This window comes from Dunckerocampus dactyliophorus, chromosome 5, assembly GCF_027744805.1.
Source record: "Dunckerocampus dactyliophorus isolate RoL2022-P2 chromosome 5, RoL_Ddac_1.1, whole genome shotgun sequence".
NCBI classification, from domain to species: domain Eukaryota; kingdom Metazoa; phylum Chordata; class Actinopteri; order Syngnathiformes; family Syngnathidae; genus Dunckerocampus; species Dunckerocampus dactyliophorus.
The window spans coordinates 23,195,423-23,216,349 of NC_072823.1; the positions used below are offsets into that span (position 1 = coordinate 23,195,423).

General features: G+C 41.6%; 2 protein-coding genes across 7 annotated transcripts in view; one reads left to right on the top strand and one right to left on the bottom strand.

Moving 5' to 3' along the window:
• cep290 (centrosomal protein 290) overlaps positions 1 to 1,081 on the top strand; it is a 30,626-nt gene extending 29,545 nt beyond the window's left edge. For 4 of the 6 annotated variants that reach the window (XM_054775840.1, XM_054775843.1, XM_054775842.1 and 1 more), the window contains one exon: positions 111 to 1,081. In XM_054775840.1, coding sequence (XP_054631815.1) covers positions 111 to 346 — 236 coding nt within the window. In that variant the 3' untranslated portion in view covers positions 347 to 1,081. The remainder of the gene's footprint in view (positions 1 to 110) is intronic. The other 2 variants (XM_054775845.1, XM_054775844.1) reach the window with 2 other exon arrangements.
• A 2,516-nt stretch (positions 1,082 to 3,597) lies between these two features.
• On the bottom strand, positions 3,598 to 19,907 carry LOC129181121 (centrosomal protein of 290 kDa-like). Its single transcript, XM_054775836.1, has 33 exons — positions 19,803 to 19,907; positions 19,456 to 19,533; positions 17,747 to 17,804; positions 17,621 to 17,667; positions 16,606 to 16,740; positions 14,796 to 14,849; positions 14,574 to 14,720; positions 14,284 to 14,466; positions 14,130 to 14,219; positions 12,487 to 12,609; positions 11,239 to 11,406; positions 10,948 to 11,082; positions 10,557 to 10,719; positions 10,377 to 10,474; positions 10,253 to 10,319; positions 10,076 to 10,179; positions 9,931 to 10,006; positions 9,477 to 9,589; positions 9,233 to 9,406; positions 8,889 to 9,143; positions 8,482 to 8,589; positions 8,185 to 8,384; positions 7,903 to 8,116; positions 7,673 to 7,810; positions 6,173 to 6,385; positions 5,939 to 6,081; positions 5,614 to 5,760; positions 5,341 to 5,458; positions 4,442 to 4,576; positions 4,253 to 4,339; positions 3,946 to 3,989; positions 3,810 to 3,862; positions 3,598 to 3,725 (listed from the first exon to the last, which is right to left on the bottom strand). Exons 1-33 carry the CDS (start codon positions 19,905 to 19,907, stop codon positions 3,628 to 3,630), a joined length of 4,071 nt encoding a protein of 1,356 aa, XP_054631811.1. The 3' UTR covers positions 3,598 to 3,627.
• Between the last annotated feature and the right edge of the window lie 1,020 nt (positions 19,908 to 20,927).

The following is a 20,927-nucleotide window of genomic DNA, read 5'->3' on the forward strand; positions in this document are numbered from 1 at the left end:
AGGCCAGCAAAATGATCAACTTATTTATTATCATGACAGGCCTACACTCAATCTTCAGTGTTTGTTTTTGCCTCAACAGTAGCAAACGTCATGTCTTTTTCCCACTTCAGATTCCAGGAAGCTGAAAGTTCTTCTGAAGACAGCTGAAGCAGAGAAAAGCAAACTTCAAACAGAAGTCCACAAGTTGAAGGAAGAACTCGACAAGTTTGATCCAGCTTTCTTTGACGAGATAGAGGATTTAAAGTACAATTATAACATGGAGCTGAAAAAGAACATCATGCTGGAGGAACAGCTCAAGATGTTTGATCAATTTGGCAGCCAGGTCCAAAGAGCCAGCATGAGTTAGTCCCAAGGTCATGAACTAGCTCAGTTCTCATGTTGTCTTTTATTCACATGAGGAAATTACAGTAAATGCCTTCGTATGGTTAAGTTTCAGTCTCACACAACTTGAATGTTTTCGTATCCATCGGCACATCAGAATTTTTAATCCTTTGATGACTTTTTCTTTTTTCGGTTAAACTAGTGATAATGTTTAGAATCTTTCGACTGAATTATCAATATGCGAACAATGACACTTTTAATGCTATCTACAAATGTAAGACATAAATGTAATTTTAATACAGGCAGCTTTTATTTACTGTACATGTCAGGTTTACATCGTATATTTATACAGGTAATTGTTACAGCTTTATATTTACTAAGAAAATGAGTGTTTGTTGGTGCTTGTGATGTAGCAGCACTAAGGTACAATCTTTTAAAGAATAAAAGACATTTCTTACCAGGCAGAATTCTTCTCTGGTGGCTTCTTGTCATGTTCCAGCACTAGAAATGATGAGCAACAAAGACATACAGGCAGCTTCTACTTGCATGTGTAGTTTACATTATGATTGTTTTAGGGTGACTAAACGTCCTGATTTACAAAGACGTCTCAGAAAGTGCTGAAAGTGTTGTTTTTCATTGTGCTATTAAATTGACTAGATTTGCTAATAGCTAATATTTTATATTATGTTATTTGTCTAGTCAACTTGAAAAGAGAGCTATAATTTTCTTATAGGACTTTTTTTTTTTTTAATTCCAGTGAGTTTAAAGTTTTTTATGTACCACTGAAACTCATCAAAGATATATTAGGCATAATAAAACATGTTGAGTAATCTGAATTTGTGTCGTTGGTTATACATAGTGTAACAATTTTCTATCCACACAGAGGAGGTAAACTTAAATTATAATTATTAAAGTTATAAGGCCACCCATCCATCTTCATCCGCTTCTCCGAGGTCAGGTCAGGGGGGCAGCAGCCTAAGCAGGGAAGGCCAAAATTTTAATCTCCCCAGTTACTTCGTGAGGCATTCCCAGGCCAGTTGAGAGACATAGTCTCTCCAACGTGGGTTGGAGGTCTTCCCTGATGCCTCCTACCGGTCGGACGTGCCCTGAACACATCCCCAAGGAGGCGTCCGGGAGGCATCCTGATCAGATACCTGAGCCACCTCACCTGGATCCTCTCAATGCGGAGCAGCAGCGGTTCTACTCCAAGTCTCCCCCTGACTACAGTGCTTCTCATCTTATCGTCAAGGGAAAGCCCAGCCACCCTAGGGAGAAAACTCATTTTGGCCGCTTGTACCCTCAAGCTTGTCGTTTCAGTCACTACCCACAGCTTATGACCACAGGTGAGGGTGGGAATGTAGATCTCGGTAAATTGAGAGCTTTGCCTTTCGGCTCAGCTTTCTCTTCAACACAACAGCCCTCCCGTCTCCCTTCTTAAAATGGGGGACCACCAGTCCGGTCTACCAATCCAGAGGCACCGCCTCAAATGTCCATGCAATCCTGCAGAGTCGTGTCAACCAAAACACCCCCACATCATCCAGGGCCGTAAGGAACTCCGGGAGGATCTCATCCACCCCCGGGGCCCTGCCACTGAGGAACTTTTTGACCACCTTGGCAACCTCAGCCCCAGAGATTGGAGAGCCCATCGTGGAGTCCTCAGGCTCTGCTTTCTCATTGGAAGATGTGTCGATGGGTTTGAGGAGGTCTTGGAAGTATTTCTTCCACCGGTCCACAATATCTCGGTCGAGGTCAGCAGCACACCATCCCCACCATAGACAGTGCTGACATTGTACTGCTTCCCCCTCCTGAGACAGTGGATGGTATTGGTCCAGAATCTCTTCGAAGTCGTTCTCCATGGCTTCACCAAACTCCTCCCATGTCCAAGTTTTCGCCTCGGCAACCACAAAGCGCTTGGTCTGTCGGTACCCGTCAGCTGCCAACGGAGTCCCATATCCCAAAAAAACTAAACAGAACTCTTTGTTCAGCTTGATGGCATCCGTCATCGCTGATGTTCATCAACGGGTTCTGGGATTGCCGCCACGACAGGCACCGACCACCTTATGGCCACAGCTCCGATCCATTCGCCTCCTCGACAATGGAGGCACAGAACATGACCCACTTGGACTCAATATCCGCTGCCTCCCTCAGAACATGGTCGAAGGTCTCCCCGAGGTGGGAATTGAAACTCCCTCTAACGGAGGACTCTGGTGTCAAATGACGGTCATTAGGATACAATGGAGTGGGAACTGCCTGCCAACAATAGTCGTTTGGGTGGTATCACCTTTGTTAGCATTCCATTCAGATATAATGATGGTCATGGACACACCTGAATCCAAGGTGGCTGTGTCTTGTTTATTTGTTAGAGGCTAAATGATTGAATCTTTTAGGAAGGCATGAAAGGACAGCCTTGTACATGTATGTGGGAGAAAGGTGGTGTTGCAGACCTCCCCCTCTGTTCAGAGATGTCCCACTTTGAGCATGAACATAAGGCAACCTTAACAGTCCAGTTGCAATCGATTCAATGCCCTGAGATGACCTGGATGAATGAGAATATTCATCCATCCATCCATTATACCGCTTCTCCTCTTTAGGGTCGCGGGGGCATGCTGGAGCCTATCCCAGCTGACTTCGGGCGACAGGCGGGGTACACCCTGGACTGGTCGCCAGCCAATCGCAGGGCACGTATAGACAAACAACCATTCACACTCACATTCATACCTATGGACAATTTAGAGTCTCCAATTAACCTAACATGCATGTTTTTGGAATGTGGGAGGAAACCGGAGTACCCGGAGAAAACATGCAAAATCCACACAGAAATGCCTGAGGGAGAATCGAACCCAGGTCTTCCCGATCTCCAGACTGTTAGTGTGTTGGCCAACATGCTAACCACTAGACCACCGTGCGGCCCTGAGAATATTCACAGGCGTAAATGTAAGTCAGTTCTTCTGATAATGTTTATGCCAGCAGAGAAGGCTTTGCAGATTTTAGGGCTTTGGTTCTTCACCTTAACAATCATAAAACAAGATCAGGGTGGCTTTTATTGCGGAAATTATGCACATTTTAAAGACATTGTGCTGCGCATGCTTCAGACACTCAAGTGATTGTGAGCAAGCGGCAGCAGAGAAGATAAACTTGTCATCTTTGGACCTGTAAGAAGCCCTTGAGGAGTCCAACAATGACTGCTGCAGTGAACATTCATTTTACTGTGATGTCCCTAAGGTGTGCTGAGTCTGACAACATGAAGTGTCGATTTGACGAGATGTGTTAAAATCCACAAGGATCAAAGTGTTAGTGCACCACCTCTCAATCCTGCAAATCGGTGTACTTATAATCTTCAGTCTCATCAACAACACTCAGAACTTCGCTCTTCTCTGGTTCTGCTGCGGCCAACGTCTTGTAATCTAAAAGTCAAAACAGTGAGTCCATGTTGAGGTGACATAGGCATAGTTTCGTTAATACAGCGTGTGGCATGACGGACGTCTCACCGTGTTGCTCTTCTAGTTTTTGTTCCCGCTCCAGATTTTCTTTCGTCAGGTCACTGTTGTCAAATGTTAGATATACACTGAGGAAGGCAATTCTGAAGACCACATCAGACTTCTAGCATAAGTGTAATTTTCATACCTGATTTTTGTCTCTGCATCATCTGGAACATGCCACATCTCGGCCTGCACAAGCAACAAATTATTACAAAACCTTTTATTATTACAGTCTGATCTAAGCTATAAGTGCCAGCTCCAGGCTTTTTGTGGCCTCATTTCGGTCTTTAATATTACTAGGGTTTGATTTTATAAATTGCTAATCAAGGCTCCAAATGCCACTACTTGTAGTTCTAAAAATGTACAAAATATAAACAGTGTGCATGTAAATTGACTTGAATGCGCTTAGAGCCTTTCTAATCACTGGCTCACAGTGTTCTGCAAGAACATACTTGGTATGTATGAGAAAGTCTGTTCTGGAGACCAGCATTTTCATTTTTCAGGGCATTGCACATTTCCTCCAGGTTTGTAACTTTATTCTGAGGAAAGAAATGCAAAACTGTTATATTAAATTCCTCTTAAATAATGTCTAAATACATATTGCAAATGAATGATATCTGTGTTTGGATGCCAGTGTGTACCGAGACTCTTGGCAAGTCTATGTTGGCCTGTGCTAGTTGGAGGCGGAGCTCCAAGTTCTCGGAGGCCAGCTTGAGGTTCTCTTTCTGCAGGTCCTGGTCTCTCTGCGATAGTGTCTCAGCATCCTTCTCCGATGCCTAGAAATAACATTAGCTTTTTATTCTTTTTGTCATTTCTAGCCTTTCTGTCATTACTTGGTTCAAACATCATTGTGACGGTAGCCATATTTCACTGAGCAGCCTGGACAGGGATGTGTTTACTGATGGTTTGGTGTCAGCTTTTGTGGGACTTCAGCATACTTAACACGGAGTAGGGGCAGCTGTGAGACACCGGTTCCTTGCATGACAACTCAGCGCACTCGTCAAATTGCTCAACCTCTTCAAGATTCGGCGTCTCCACAGCTGGGGTGTTCCTGTTGTCCCTTGTCCTATCCTTTGTAAGTTTTGTGTTTAGGACTTTTTCCTGGGGCACTGCAAGCTGCGGACCCCAGCGCTTTCTGTTCACTAGTGTGATTACCTCCGCGCTGACAGCCAATTAAAGAACTGTCATTCGCTCACCTGGCCTCCGCATTCTGTGGTCCTCCGCCCACGCAAGCGGAACAGTTTTGTGCTAACATTTGTGGCTTTCTGGAACGGATTAATTGGATTTACATTATTTCAACATTTATTCCATTTCGATTACAGTCGGATCTTCAGGAACGAATTAATGATGCTCACCAAGGTTCTCTTATTTGTCTTATTTTGCACAAACTGTGCTTATTTGTGAAATGCATCCAGTATCATAACAGCAAAAGAAGCATAATATGTTCATTCATTGCAGGAGGTATGATCTGACATTAGTTTGAGGGAAGAGCTGATGCCTATAATGGTATCGGTGTCCAATATTGACCATCTCTACTTACATGTGGTCTTGCTGGAAACTTGCTGGATATCTGCTTCTCTAAGGATTGCAGTCTCTCCTCAAGGGTTTGGTTCTTCTGGGTAAAATCCTCCACAGCGCTCTCGCCAGTCTGCTGTTGCCTGCAACGTTACCCAAAAACTGAAGCTCGTTGGTAGGAGTTGTTAGTGACGGTGTAAGGTCCATAAAGGCATTACTTTGGTGTGACTAATATTAGGATGAGTACTGTATGATACCCAGGATTCAACTCAAAGTAGGGAAAAAGACTGCTGCATACTTTATGATGAGCAACTGAGTGGTGTTCTTTTCTTTCAGCCCCTCAACCTCGTTCGCCGGCTCATCTCTTCTCTCTCCCACCACCTGATCAGCCGTCACTCCTCGAGGCCTCGACCTATTCTGCAGTGCGTTCTTCTCTTTCTCCAGCCTGCGTACATGCTCAAACACAAAACAAAAATACAAAAATGTTCAATAATAATTTGAGCAGTGGTGTTGAATGTCCTAATTATGGTAAACATCCATTGGTGCAGCAAGATAGTAATGGCCTTTGGCAGACTTAGCTAGATGTTAGATGCAAAACTGTCCACAGTATTGTCCACACTGACCTGGCATTGAGGTCTTTTATAGTACTGAGTTGTTTGGACAGGGAGTAATTTTCACATTCCTTGTCCCTCAGAGTGTTCTTCATTTTCTCCAACTTGGACCGCCATTTCTTACCCTGCTCCCAGAGCAGAACTTTCTCTTTGCTCTGTCAAATGAAAACATTCATGTGACTGGTTGAATATTTAAAATTAAAATGTATGCCCTCAAATGATTTTACACCCCGTTGCTATAATAACCTGAATGGAGTCACCACGGCACTTCATTTGCTTCTCCAGCTCTTGGATTTCTTGTTCTTTCTCCTCCTTTTGAACCTGGAGGGACTTCTGATGGTTCTGGCTTTTTTGTAGTTTCTTGTTGAGGCTGTCCACCAGATTCTTGAGAGAGTTCTCACTTTTTCTGGCAGACTCCTTTGCAGCTTCAAGTTCATCGCTAAGCTCTTGCACCTGAGCCTTTCGCAGGAAAAAGCATGAAGGTGTAAATTAAGCTAAATCTTCTTCCAACTCTTGGAGATGATCATTGTGCAAGCATATTATGTGTGATTCTGCTGTGTAATATTAATCAGTATGTGTTTTTTAACAGGTCAGTAATATATAAAAGACAAATGATAATACAGTGGTATGAAAAAGTGTTTGCCCCCTTCCTGATTTCTTATTTTTTTGCATGTTTGTCATACTTAAATGTTTCAGGTCGTCAAAAATTTTTTTAAATATTAGTCAATTATAACACAACTGAACACAAGATGCATTTTTTAAATGAAACTTTCATTATGAAGGGAGAAAGAATCCAAACCTACATGGCCCTATGTGAAAAAATGAGCGGCCCCTGTTAAAAGCATAATTCAACTGAGATTAATTGAAACTTTTCAGTCTGGAAAAGGTTATAAAGCCATTTCTAAAGCTTTGGGACTCCAGCGAACCACAGTAAGAGCCATTATCCACAAATGGCAAAAACATGGAACAGTGGTGAACCTTCCCAGGAGTGGCCGGCCAACCAAAATTACCCCAAGAGCGCAGTGACAACTCATCCACAAGGTCACAAAACCCCACAACAACATCCAAAAAACTGCAGACCTCAGTTAAGGCCAGTGTTCATGACTCCACCACAAGAAAGACACTGAGTTCCAAGACAAAAACCACTGCTGAACAAAAAGAACACTAAGGCTTGTCTCAATTTTGCCATAAAACATCTTGATGATCCCAAGACCTTTAGAAAATACTCCGTGGTCTGATGAGACAAAAGTTGAACTTTTTGGAAGGTGTGTGTCCCACTACATCTGGCGTAAAAGTAACGCTGCATTTCAGAAAAAGAACATCATACCAGCAGTAAAATATGGTGGTGGTAGTGTGATGGTCTGGGGCTGTTTTGCTGCTTCAGAACCTGGAAGACTTGCTGTGGTACATAGGACCATGAATTCTGCTGTCTACCAAAAAATACTAGAGGAGAATGGCAGGCCATACTTGGGTTCTGCAGCAGGACAACGATCCAAAACACACCAACAAGTCCACCTCAAAAGAAAAAAACAAAATGGAGACTTGAGTGGCCTAGTCAAAGTCCTGACCTGTATCATATTGAGATGCTGCGGCATGACCTTAAAAAGGCAGCTCGTGCTGGAAAACCCTCCAATGTGGCTGAATTACAACAATTCTGCAAAGATGAGTGGGACAAAATGAGTGGGCAAAAAAAAACAAATCCGGAAGGGGGCAAACACACCACTGTATATAATAGACAAATGATACCTTCAGGTCTTTGGTGTACTTGTCAACCATCCTCTGCACGTTGAGCCTCTCCTCAGTCTGTGAAGCATTTGCTAAAACTTGTTGTTCTGCAGCAGATGTCATTTTCGACCGCAGGTCTATCAGAACTCTACTGAGGGCCTGAGAAAACAAGCATCTATGTAAATTATAACTGTAGAAATAAACTGCACAGATGCTCCAGAATCACAGAAAAGAGAAATAACATTGATCACTTTGATTTGTTTCTCCTTGTGGACCAGCTGCGCTTTCAGTTGTTCCACCAAGTTCTTCATGGTGTTGCTCGGGGATAAAACATTGGCCTCCTTTTGGCTCTCCAGCTCATTTAAGAGGGAATCCACCTCCTTTTTCATCTCCAATATCTGGCTCCTCTGGTCTTTAGTCTCAATGGTCAGATCTTCCACCTCTGCAGCATGACATCTCTTCAGCCTGCACCAAAACCACATTCTTAGTATGCTGCTGTTTTTAGGTACCAGGTGTCCTGGAGTGACAACCACCTCGACACCTCGTTGGCATGTTTCTTAGCCTGTGTGTCCACAGTCATCTTCTGTCGCTCCAACTCTGCAGTGGTGAGCTTCAGCTTCCTGGTGATGGACGAGAGTGATATGTCCTGTTCAGCCACTGTCTGCTCCAATTCAGTCACACGGTCCAGATGTTGGGATGTTGGCATGATGATGCTGGGCTTCTTCATCACTTCCTACAGGAGGAAAGGAAACAAAGAACACAGAATAGATTCATTTGCTGGCTGAGAGAGTAGATTGCTTTGAAAATGAAGCATAGAGATCTATCAGTACCGCTGCCTGACGTTTGAAGCGGTCCAGAGCAATGTTGTTGTTGGAGTCCAACTTCTTATACAGCATCTTCATCTCCTCAGCGTGTCTCTTTATCATCTCTTCTTGATCCTGACATTTACAATGTTGGTTAGTGGAGACATCGACTCATTGGCTGCTCTTTGATACACTTTCACAATGAACGGCAATTGTTTAAATAAATATGTAAAATACCCATAAGTCAATGCTTCTCAAAAAGTGGTTGGCATGTCTGTTAGTGTATTGATTGACGCCACTCATACAGTGATTTGTACAGAAGAAAAAAGTGAGAACCACTGCCATAAGTTGTTGGCCAGGCACACATGAAAGTCAGACTGACCGGGTACTGGAAATTGTCCCTGAGAGTGTGTGGTACTGTAGTTTCACGCTACCTTTCCTGCTCGAGTCATCTGGTTCTGGTACTTCTTGAGCAAATCCTCTTTTTGGTTGAGTCGCCCTTGAAGATCTTTGATGGTCTTATGGACCAACGTGAGGGAACCCTGGCTGTCCAGTTCTCCTTTATGATCAAACAGTTCTTCAAGGAGATGTTCTGTTCTCCCAGCAGCCGGTAGCTCGCTATTCTGTTTCTCCTTGGACAAAACACCCTGTTCAGGCCACCACACCGCCATTTCTTTCTCCTTTAATTTCTGCATTTGAGGGAATTACAGTCTTCACCAGGTGTGTTGTGTGTGATTTAAGAGGGACACACATGAAGATGCACAGATGATTATCATACCTCCTCCAAACCTTTGCAAGCCTCCTTCATCTCTCGAAGCCTCTGTTCCTGATTGTCTGCTCTTCGTTTTGCCCTCCTGCTCTCCTCCTCTGCTTTTATCTTCTCCTGAAGGATTTTAGCATGCTCCTCTTGGATGCCCATCACCATCTCCATGACGAAGACCTTCAGATTGTGCTAGTGAAAGACACTCAAAGTGAAATCATGATTGCAGATCACGGTTCAGCAAGTCAGATTTGGTACTTACATTGTGCAGTTTTTTCAGACTGGGTATATTTGTGTCGTTTCTAGCCTTCAAAGCCTGGAGGACATCTATGAGTACACTCACCACATCTCTTTTTTCCTTGGCTAGCTGATCCACTTTGAGTGATAGAAGAAGAGAACACATACTTGTATGTGAACAAACTTTGATATACTGACTGAAGGAAGCAAAATGAAGCATAAATGTACAGATGTACATATATAACCGGCCTGATCGAGCCAGACCTGCATTCCGCCCAGGCTCAAACCATGGTCCGCGGAATGAGAGTCAAGACCGCTATCCATCGAGCCAAAAGCCTAGGCTGTCAACTCAATGTCCAGGACTACTCTTCAGGTGTCTGGGCATGAGGTTTATCGACTTAATTCAACACAGCAGCGCCAGCTGGCTTCCGTTATACAAGGTATATGCAATGAAAAAGATTTATGGTAGTTGTATTTACAGTTGAGCTGTAACTGGTTCCTTTGGAGTTCCATCTCTTTCTTTGGCATCTTCACTTCTTTTTCTAGGCATTCATTCTGCAAACACAACATTAGCTTACTTAACATCTGTCTTTAAAAGTGTTGATGTGATCGTCAGGAGCCGACCTTGGCTCTGAGCTCTTCATCCATGTGAGTGCTGCTCAGTTTAGGAATTTGCCACCTTTTAGTGTGTGTGACATCATCCTTCATAAAGTTGGACTGTGGCAGTCCTGCAGACACAGCTGGTGGTCAAGACTGGGGGTAAAAACTGTACAATGTACTCAAAAACTCAAAGTAAGTCACCTCTCTGCTTGGCCAGGAGTCTGACTTGTTTCTTCATCTCCAATCTTTCCTCTTCAAGACGTTCAATCTGAGCGAGAAGACATCTTATAAAACATTAAAAAAAAAAGTCAAACTTTGTTTTTACCTCTTTAGTCAGAACTTGATTTTCTGCTTTGTACTGCCGTTGTTTGAGTCCTTTGGCTCGTCGGAACTCTGTCAGATCCACTTCTCCGGGTTCATATCCTTTTAAATGAACGCCAAAGAAAGAAAAGTCAGATGATTGTTAGTTGTTATCTGAAATGCTTTCTGTGATGCAAGACATTACCTAGTCTGTCTCTGAAATTCTCATTCTCCTCCATGAGCTCGTTCATTCTCATGTCCATTTGGTTGATCTCTTTGGTCATGGTCTCCAAATCGGCATCTCTCCTTCTGATTTGATTTTTACACTCCTTAATCTCGCCAACAGCTTCTTCCAGGCCATAAATTCCCTGGAATACACAAAGAGTTGTGGTTTCGTATCATAAGATTCATTTTGTCTTGCCTAGTCATCTTTCCAAGGAAATGGCAAATAAATTTGACACAGAGGAGGACAAACACCAGTGGCCTGTTGATCACACCACGGTCACACTGTGTGTGTTACGTTACACTTCCAGGACATTGCCTTCACTGAATGTGATGTGAATGAAGAGAACTCGTGCGTGTTTTTGTCCACTTACAGACTCATACTCTCTCAAGCGCTTTGAAGCCTCAATGAGTTCCTTGTCTTTTTCTTCAGCGTGAGCTTCAGCTCGTTTCAGAGCCTCCTCTGCTTCTGTTGCTCGGGTCTCCGAAGCTTCCAGCTTGGACTCCAGCTCCTCCATTTTTGTCTGCTGGACTTGGACTTGGACAAAACCGCACAAGTTTTACTCTGAAATCTACTGACTGCACTCCACAATTTTAGCTTAATAGCTTAATCAATTTGAAGATTGACACGGTTCAACACTGTGCCTTTTTTTGGTAACATCTACCTTTTGAAATGTCTCTGTTCTGTTCAGAACCTTGACCCACTCACCTCCAACTTGCTTTTTAGACAATTTCAGACTCTCCATGAACAAGGTTTGCTTCTCCATTTCCCTTGTATACTGCTCCACTTGCTCTCTCAGGATCTTGATCTGATCATCGCGATCTTCCACGACCTGCAGAGTGATCACCAACCGCGTGATTAGCGACACAACTCAACACCACCAACAGAACAGCTGGTGTTTGCCTGCCTGCGTGTGGTCAGCTAGTAGCAAGATGTCTGTTTTCCCCCGTGGTAAGATAATCATGAATGCCAAAAAAGAAACATCTCAGAAGAAAATAAAAAGTTGAATTATGCAGGGACATATCCCTTTGTCCTCTTGGCTAACGACGCCGGCTTACCTGCATGCTTCATATGTCGTGAGAAATTAGCAACAAGAAACATTGAGACATTTTCAAAACAACTACTTGGCATTTTCTGAAAAGCAGGCATTATTATCAAAGTCCGCCTACACATGTACAAACTGCAACAGTGGTCATCCCTGCACATGCCGGGCTCGAACCGGCAACCACCTAAGTCCACTGATTAAAGCATTAAGACAAGCAGTGATACCAAACGAGTTACTAGCAACAGGTTGTTAATTCACTGTGCTGCACATTTTTCTTAATGCGTCAGGTAGTGAGGTTTAACCAAGCTACTATCACAACCCTGCTAGTTGGCGTCCATTACACATGCACACTGCACGTCTATGTTTGTTGTATTCTGTTGCTGTAACAAGTAAAATTAAGGATTATTAAAACTTTTAAAAGTTCCACGTGTTATGTTTTGCATGTGCCAGCATACTGACACTTTGTTTTTTGGTATAGGAGGCAAAATGGCTCTTATGATTGTGAAGGTTGCCGACCCCTGCTTTAGATTATTATGATATACTTTTTTTTTTTTTTTTTAACCTGTTTACTGTGTGCTGTGCTGTTGCCACTGGAACCTTAATTTCCCTGAGGGCGCACGCCCAGGGGATCAATAACATTCTATCTAATCTAATCTAATGTATAGGAGAGGACTAGTAGGAAAAGACTGCATGGATCACATATGGCCTGACTTAGGATAGCCAAACAATTGCAAGGGTGCACATTGTGATGATCAGGACTACATAAAGATTTTTGGTTACAAGGTGTTTAGTGCTATTAATGGTGCAATGTAAACACACAATTTTACGCTATGAAGAGAAATCATTGTTCCTTCCTTTAGAACACACCTGCTGTAAGGCAATAATGTTGACTCTGTCCAAGTCCAGCTGGGCCAGACGTAACTTTTGCTCAAGGTCACGGATCATCTGCTGGTACACCAAAATCTCCTCATCCTTTCCAAACAGCACTTTCTACGAATGAATGTCACATCATAAACACTCCACACCTGAATATGGGTGTCTGTAGCAGTTATCTGACACATCACGGTTGAGCATGGTGGCTGTCTAATGCCGGGGTGTCCGAGCATTTTTCAGTCAGGGCCACATACTGAAAAATGAAAGGATGCAAAAACTGCATCTCAGCTTTGTGATATTGGTGCAAAAGAGTTTTATTAATATTACCTTCGGTCTTTTCCCATTTTTGCTGTTTTTTACATTTTTTTTAATTTAAAGTATTTCATCTTTCTTCTTAATCTTCATAAATTTTCTTATAATATTATGACTAAGGCTGTCTTCGACTAAGGGTTTTAACAGTTGAATCTGATTTGTTAGATTTTGCCCGAAACACAGAAAAAAATAAACATGGTATGTGTGCAACAACAGCACCTTTATTTATTTATTGACACAGAAAGCAGTTTTAGCTGCTGTTCTTTGTGTGGCGTTTGGTTAGCTCAATAGCGTTGTACAGTACTCCGCTATATGTCTTGGTGAAAATGATAATGTTGCAGTCCAAAAGTCTCTTAATGTGGGTGATGTGGAGTTGTAACTCGTCCATTTTAATCACTAAAGACCGCACATTAGAGAGGAAAATGCACAGTATAAGTCAGCTTAGCTCGTATTCCACCGTGCCTTCTTCACCTTTGTTTACGTTCTTGATGCCGCTTGTGAGCACTTTCGCCACATTTGAAAAAGACGCTGGGCTTCACTCTGCACAGCCATCTTGAGTACGGATAGTGTCTTCTGTTTAACACACCCGTAATTTTCTATTCTTTATTGACACAAATGAGGCTGAGTTTGAATCAAAATAGGTTATTTATAACAAAGCCAAAGAGTTTCTGGGTAAAAATATATGCTCAGCAGCAGCCGTGGGCACCCCCATGTAAGTACAATGGTACAATCTTGATGACATGACATTTTCATATGATTGGACTTGACAGGATTGATCGAATCAGACTCCTTCAAATCAAATCAACTATTTAAAACACCCCTAATTATGACTTTATTCCCACAATATTACAAATTTTTCTCCAAACTAATTTTCCAAAAATGACAATCTTATCTTGTTTTGTTTGTCATAATGTTACGACTTAAAAAAAAAGTATAGTATTTCAACTATGCTACTTAAATGATGCTATTTTTCCTTATAATATTCCAATGTTATTCTCGTAAATTACACATTTTTCATGTTAGAATATGACTTTTCTGACTTTTTCTCTGACACTATGACTTTATTCTTGTAAAATTACTGCTGACTTTTCCATTTCTGCTGTTTTTCTTGTTAAATTATATTTTTAGAATATTCTGCAGGCCAATAAAAAAACAGTTGTGGGCCGCACTTTGGACACTTTGGTCTAATGTAATCTCTAAATTAGATGGAAAGTTCTTTAAAGGTTCATTGCTTCCTGGTTGATGAAACAAAACGCACTGCAGATGTACTAAAAACATTTCCAAGTAAAGAGGAAAGTTATTGAGATGTTCAGTTTAACGCCAACCTTCCATTCGTTCACTTTGGCGTCTACCACTGCCATGATTGGGTCGTCCTCTTCTGTCATGTCTTTAATCTTCTGTCTCAGCTCTCTGACCTGCGCGTGAAGCACACACGTGTCCAACATGGAAACACAACGCGAATTAGAGGGGGGCGTTCACCTGCAGCTCGGCATGATCCCTCTCTTTCCTGAGCTGGTCTGTCATGGAGTCGCACTCATGGACGGCCATCTTCATCTGGTTGTACTCGTCGCTCATCTTCTCCATCTCCTTGGTGGACTCCATCAGACATTTCTGCATGTGCTGGTTGTCAGCTTTCAGTTGTGAAATTTCTTCCTCCGCTTGCTAAAAATCAACACACATCTTGTCAATAATAGAAACATGGAGTACAGAGCAGATATGGAGGTGAAGGTCCACTCAGGTGAGTGGGACATTGGTAGGTGTGGGAGGACCTGCAGCTCGTCCAGGCACTGGGAGAGCTGGCGGTTGGCAGAGTTGAGCTTCCTCTGAGTCTCGGCGTTCTCGTCTCTGGATGGACCCGCCTCCTTGCGTTCCAGCTCTCCGTGATAAAAGTCCACATCCCGCTGGAGCTGCGTGTTCTGATCAAGGACATGTTTGCTTTAAAGAGAACATCACGTCATCATTCAAAAACATACACGTCACCCATCTCATACCTCTCTTTTCAACATCTTAAGGTCATCCTCTGCTGCTTCTGCCCGCATAAACAACTACAGGAGAAGATGGATGGACCGTGTTTGACCAGACAGGTTGTACACTGTGTTACTAAATGACTGCTATTCAGTGACGTGCGGTCAGGGGAGGCAAACCGAAACATACAAAACCAAATCAATTTTTCCCATGCCAAATAATGTAAATCCAATGTATCTGTTGCAGACACCTAAACATATTAACACTAAACACATTTTATGAGAATTCTAGTTTTACATGCAGAAACAAAGCAAAATGCATGGAAATGACAAATGCACTGGATGAAAGAACATTAACATCACTTTCATGATGGAGGGGATAGAGCCACGTGGATGCTGTTTCACGGCAGAGCAGCATACTTGCTCACTTGAACTATATTGTAAACTTCAGCAGCAGGTACAATCACCATTACACACACTGGCCCGCCTCACTATCTGTAAAGTGTCTCCCTTCAACAGTTCCCCCTTCAACCCGCATTAACAAAGGAACCTTTACATTACAATCCTTTCATAACAGACGCAGCCTTTGTACTTCAGTCCGAGTTATTTCTTCAACTCAGTGGTGTTTCTCACCTTTTTTTTTTTTAATCAAAGTTCTGGCACTTCCTTTTTTTTTTAATTAAAGAACCAGATTCTAACACTCAGACATACGCAGTATGCTTGAACGCCCATCTGACACAGAGTTGTTCATCGTTCTGTGTGTTGTATGAACAAACAAATCACATGCATACAATCTGTTTATAGTGTCCCACCTCTAAAAGAATCACCAGCCATTCTTCACAGAAACCGACTAACTCGAACGGATCCTTTGTTTAGGCACTCTACTAGTTTGTTAGGCATACTGTTTGGCCGTACGATAAAGACAGTGTACAAAAAACAAGATATTTGTAGCAATAATTTTAGTTGAAAACTGATTCGTACAGACACCAGGGCAAACGAAAACCACACCAGAGGGGTGGACACGAGTCACGAGTCCTAGAGTTACAGTTTTGATGACTTTGGATCGACTTGACAGTATCATTAAAGACTTGCAACTCTGCTTGGATTTTGACATCAGTGACTCGTGACTTGACTCGGACTTTAGTCTGATGATTTCAGAATACTTGAGATTTTCAGTGAGTGGATTAAGTAAAATGTGTCCCCATTCAAAGTAGTCAACTAACGTGATCATTATGTCATTGCCAGCAAGTCCACAAATTTTCCCACACAATTTATCCCTATAGAATCTATTAACGTCCAGTAAATTTAAGAACAAACAAGGGTGTGGCTTACATTTTTGACATTACATATTTGCCAGACTGCTGGAGAGTAGCAGTATTAGTTAGAAACAGGATGTGTCAACATGCTGCCAAATTTATTTTGCATTTACAAATTACGAGTTCATGGTATTTCATTTGGTAAACACTTAACAGTGCTTATTATGACTTGTAAGCAGTCCTATGACTTCCGACTTGATTTGACCTGTCGTGCCTTGCCTTGAGACTTGACTTGAACTTGCACGTCTTTACTTGAGATTAAAGACTTGAGACTTACTTGCGACTTGCAAAAGACACAGTCTTTCTCCCACCTCTGCTCCCTACAGCCCGTGTAATGTCTTTAATGGAAGTGTGTGACCTTATTCTTGCTGATTGGACAATAAACTGAAAGAAAAAAAACTGAAACTCATGAGTCGAGTACTACCTGTATGTGTAAATCTGACAAAAAGAATGTAGTGCTTCATCATCCATGAACCTCACTGCACGTCACTGCTGCTATTGACCCGTGTGCTCCTTCATACATTCTCTGTGGTCTTCTTTTCTCTTTTCATTTCTTTCTTCAGCTGGTTCGCCATCTCCTCCTTCCGCATCAGCTGGCCTTTAAGCTGCCGAACCTCATTTCTCAGGAAGAGGTTCTCTGGGCTGGTGCCAGCATACTGACACATGCAGACAGAAAACACACAATAAAAGCATGCAAATATTACCCACATTGAGCAGTTTACACTCAATTTGTAACACAGGTGACAATACAGTTACCTCCAGAAGTATTGGAACGGAACACTGAGGCCAAGTTTTTACTTCCAGGTATTTACATTTGGATCGGATGCACAACTTAGAAAACAACACCTTTTTTTTTTTTGAAGCCACCCACCTTTTCATGTGAGCAAAAGTATTGGAACATGTGGCTGACAGGTGCGTTTTGTTGCCCAGGTGTGTCCTATTACATTACTTATTTAATCAATACATAGCGTCAAATATTTACGCTCAGTTTCAGATCGAGTAGGATAGGTTTTGCCTGTGTAGACCCTAAAGAGGTGAAAACAACATGAAAACCAAAGAGCTGTCTATGGGTGAAAAACAAGCAATTGTTAATCAGAGCGAAGATGAGAAATCAAGCAGAACCATTGCACAAACATTGGTCATTGCCAGTACAACCATTTGGAATGTCCTGGAGAAGAAAGAAACCACTGGTATACAAAGTAACAGACGTGGAACAGGTGGACCAAGGGAAACATCAAAGGTTGATGGCAGAAACATTGTCAGAGCTGGAAAAGAAGACTCTAAAAATGTTGCTGACATCAGTAACAACCTGCACAGGACAGGCGTGAAGAAGGCTTCATGAACAAAAGTACAGTGGCTACATGAGAAGATGCAAACCACTCATTACCAAAAGGAATAGACAAATAAGTTAAAAAAAAAGAGAGATAAGCCTAAAAAAATTGTGAGACACAAGTGATGAAAAAAAAATAGACAGTATATCATACAGAGAGATCTGAAGTATTTTGGCGTTTTTTGTGCAAAAACGGATAGACTTACCTCCAGTTCTTCCTCCAGTCTCGACACCTTGGCGAGAAGTTTAGCTTCTAAATCACAGATGTCAGAAGACACAATGTGAACTGTATCTTATGAGAAAAATACGAAAGTCAAAGCAATTGCACCAACCATTTTTCTCTTGTTCTTCAACTAGTTGTTCAGCAAGAAAAGCTTCATGATGCTTCATCTGAGGGAAGAGAACGACAACACGCTTACTGCCAACAATGACACAATTAGTGCCAATGACTGCTTGCCATGTTTCCTCAAATAGTGCCTGTGGCCATTTACAGAGGTACCTTGGCTTTTGGTGAGAATAATAAAAAAAAAGGACACATACAAAAGCTGGGACCGTTTTCCCCATAGGAAACAATGGAAATCCAATTACACTCAAAAATATGAACAAAAAATACATTTATACAAAATAATACTAATAATAGTTTTACATGCAGAACACAATGCAAAAATAATTATAAATGACGAATGGACCCTCGGGTGCACTTAAAGGCACTCCTGGGTAAAATTGATTAAGTGGGGGAAAATAAGTACCGTAAAGCCCCGTGTATAAACCGCACTTTTTTTCCACTGTTAAGAAGCAAAAAATCGGGGTGGGGTTTATACACGATGACAGGTCTGTGACCAGACGCAGAAATACAAGTCCATTTTAGAATAGCCGTCTGTGGGTCGGACAGTTGCTTTGACTTTAGCGCCCTCTGCTGTACAATTACTGAAAATGCTTGTGTATGCAACTAACTTATCTGACGGCTGTCTGTATTTTCACACAGTGAAACGATCTCTAAATACACTGAAGCTAAGCTAAGCTTCCAATGTAAAAAACAATACAATGTTGGAGTTTATTCAAATTCACACTTGTGCTGCTTTTGTTTTTGAGATACTACAGTTTATTTTATTTATTTTATAGGTCACCCAGCCCCCCACATGCTCAGAATGAAACCAAAACAGTCTCATTTTTAGTGCTATGTCAGTGCTGCTTTGTGCAGTTAAAATGAATGTTTGTGCTGTTTTGCTTTTGAGATATTAACGATTTAAGTTTTGACCTGATACATAATCAGCCCCCCGACATGCTCAGAATGAAACCAAAATAGTCAAATTTTTTGTGCTACATTAGTGCTGTTTTATGGAGTAATTTTTGTAATTTAGTACATTATTGGCATTTGTTGAGAACTAAAATTATTTTAGATGTATTTTTATTTCAAAATGTTTCAAACAAGACCACTACAGGTAAGCATGATACAGATGTTTTGGACAGTAATAAATGATATAACGATGCTACAGCACTGTGTTTTACATATTTTTTTATACCAAATATGCATTTCTGTAGTTAGGGGTGTGTCTTAGGTTGGCCACAATAAAAGGCAAGTCCAAAATATGCAGTTTTACCTGACTGGCATTTTGAATGCTACAGGGCTGTGTTTTTCATCATTTTTTTCCTACCAAAAAGAACTTCCTCTTATTAGGGGGTGTGCCTTAGGTTGGCCACAATAAAAGGCCACTCCAAATGTGCAGTTTTACTACATTGGCATTTTGAATGAAGGGATACCAAGCATGACTGGGATGCTCTGGATCAGCATAGATACGTTCAGCCTTTTATTATTGTTATTATCAGTGAAATTGTGGTCAGTGTAATTTTGTTTTTTTTTGGCCTGAAAGGAGTGAATACTTATGCAGCCATTTACCTTACCTTATATATTATTTTTCAAATTTTTGTCAAAAAAGCCAAATGACATTGACCATGATTTCATTTATAAAAGTAATAAAATGCTGAGGGGAGCGAACATGTTTGCAAGGCACTGTATATGGCAAATAATAGGCTAGAAGACCTTGAGTAGGGCCTGAAACACTTGCAGTATGTGGACAATGTCTTCCTGAGCTTGATGCTGCACCTCCCACTCTTCAGACTGCAACACATGATACACAACATACAGGCCAAAGAAGGAAATGAGCATGTGGACATAAATATTTCACTTAAACATGCCATTGGCGTGTTGCCAGTGCTGCTATAAGCTGAGATGTCCAGATGATGTTGATTTAAGCATGTCTGCTGACAACATCTGTGAACATGTGTAAAGTCAGTGCTCTGCTTTGTGCAAGTACAAGTTGTGCTGCTGAAATAAGAGCAAACAAGAGCTGGGTTGCAAAATCAAACATGAGACTCATGTACGGTTACCGAAGTGAGAAGGTTGATGACACTGTCGATTTCATCTTTGTAATGTTCATGGACGGTTGCCGGGTCAATCTTCTTCACGTCATCCCACTCTAGAGCAGTAGGCATCTCGGACGTGTCTCTGCTTCCCAAGAATGTTCAAAATCACGAAAAAAAATCAATCAACACAACTATGATCAGTTACACAAGTATTACTACTGCTCATGTTTTGCGCCTTTGTCTTTATGACATCATAGACACAGGTGGAGTTGTTTCAAACTCCAGTTCAGAATGAACACAACATTAGTTTTAAGTGTATTACAGTTGTCCCATATCACATTCCTTCAGAAATTAATTAATAAACCATCACTGTTTCGTGGCAGACTATGGTCTATTATTAGTCAAAACATATTGAAATACAAGTGATATGTAGTATTCTGGTCACAGAATGACAAAACATTGATGAGACATTACCTTACATTACATTACCTTAACACTGCATGAACTCATGAAGTCAGCCATGGAATGTCCAACATGAACGTTATCCTCCCATTTCGTGTCGAAGTGATCTTTGGTTTCTTAAGTTTAGAAGAAAAAATTGCGAGGCTAACTGGTTAGGTTGCTTGCTCACTAGCTTGTTAGCTCACGAGCTAGCAGCCGTCTCGAGTCCCTGCAGCATAATGTGTTGCAAACAATGAATAATAGGAGTCTAAAGATGACTTATAGGGGTGTTATTTCATGTCTACACGGCTCAAATCACGCTAAAAAACATATTTAAAAAGTCAAACAGGTTTTCAATGTTCCATCTACAAAAATATGTAATTTATTAACATTGAATCCTATATCACGGAAATTCATTTATCTGGAGCCAATTAACTGTTATAAACGAGGGTCCACTCTACATGGCTATTAGCAAACAGGACACATTTTGCACTGCGCCTGACATTGTGCATTGTCTCACGTGGCTCTTAGGTGAGGGGGCTGTTCTGCCGTTCTGCCAGTGTCAGTTTTTGCTATTAGTTTATTAAAATAGAAAACTGCATTGTAAGCAGTGCTGTGCATTGATGTTCATGGCTGGTGAGGCACTCTTTGGAGTTTTTAAAAATGTTAATACAAGTTGTGCAGGACAGTGATAGTAATCTGCCATTG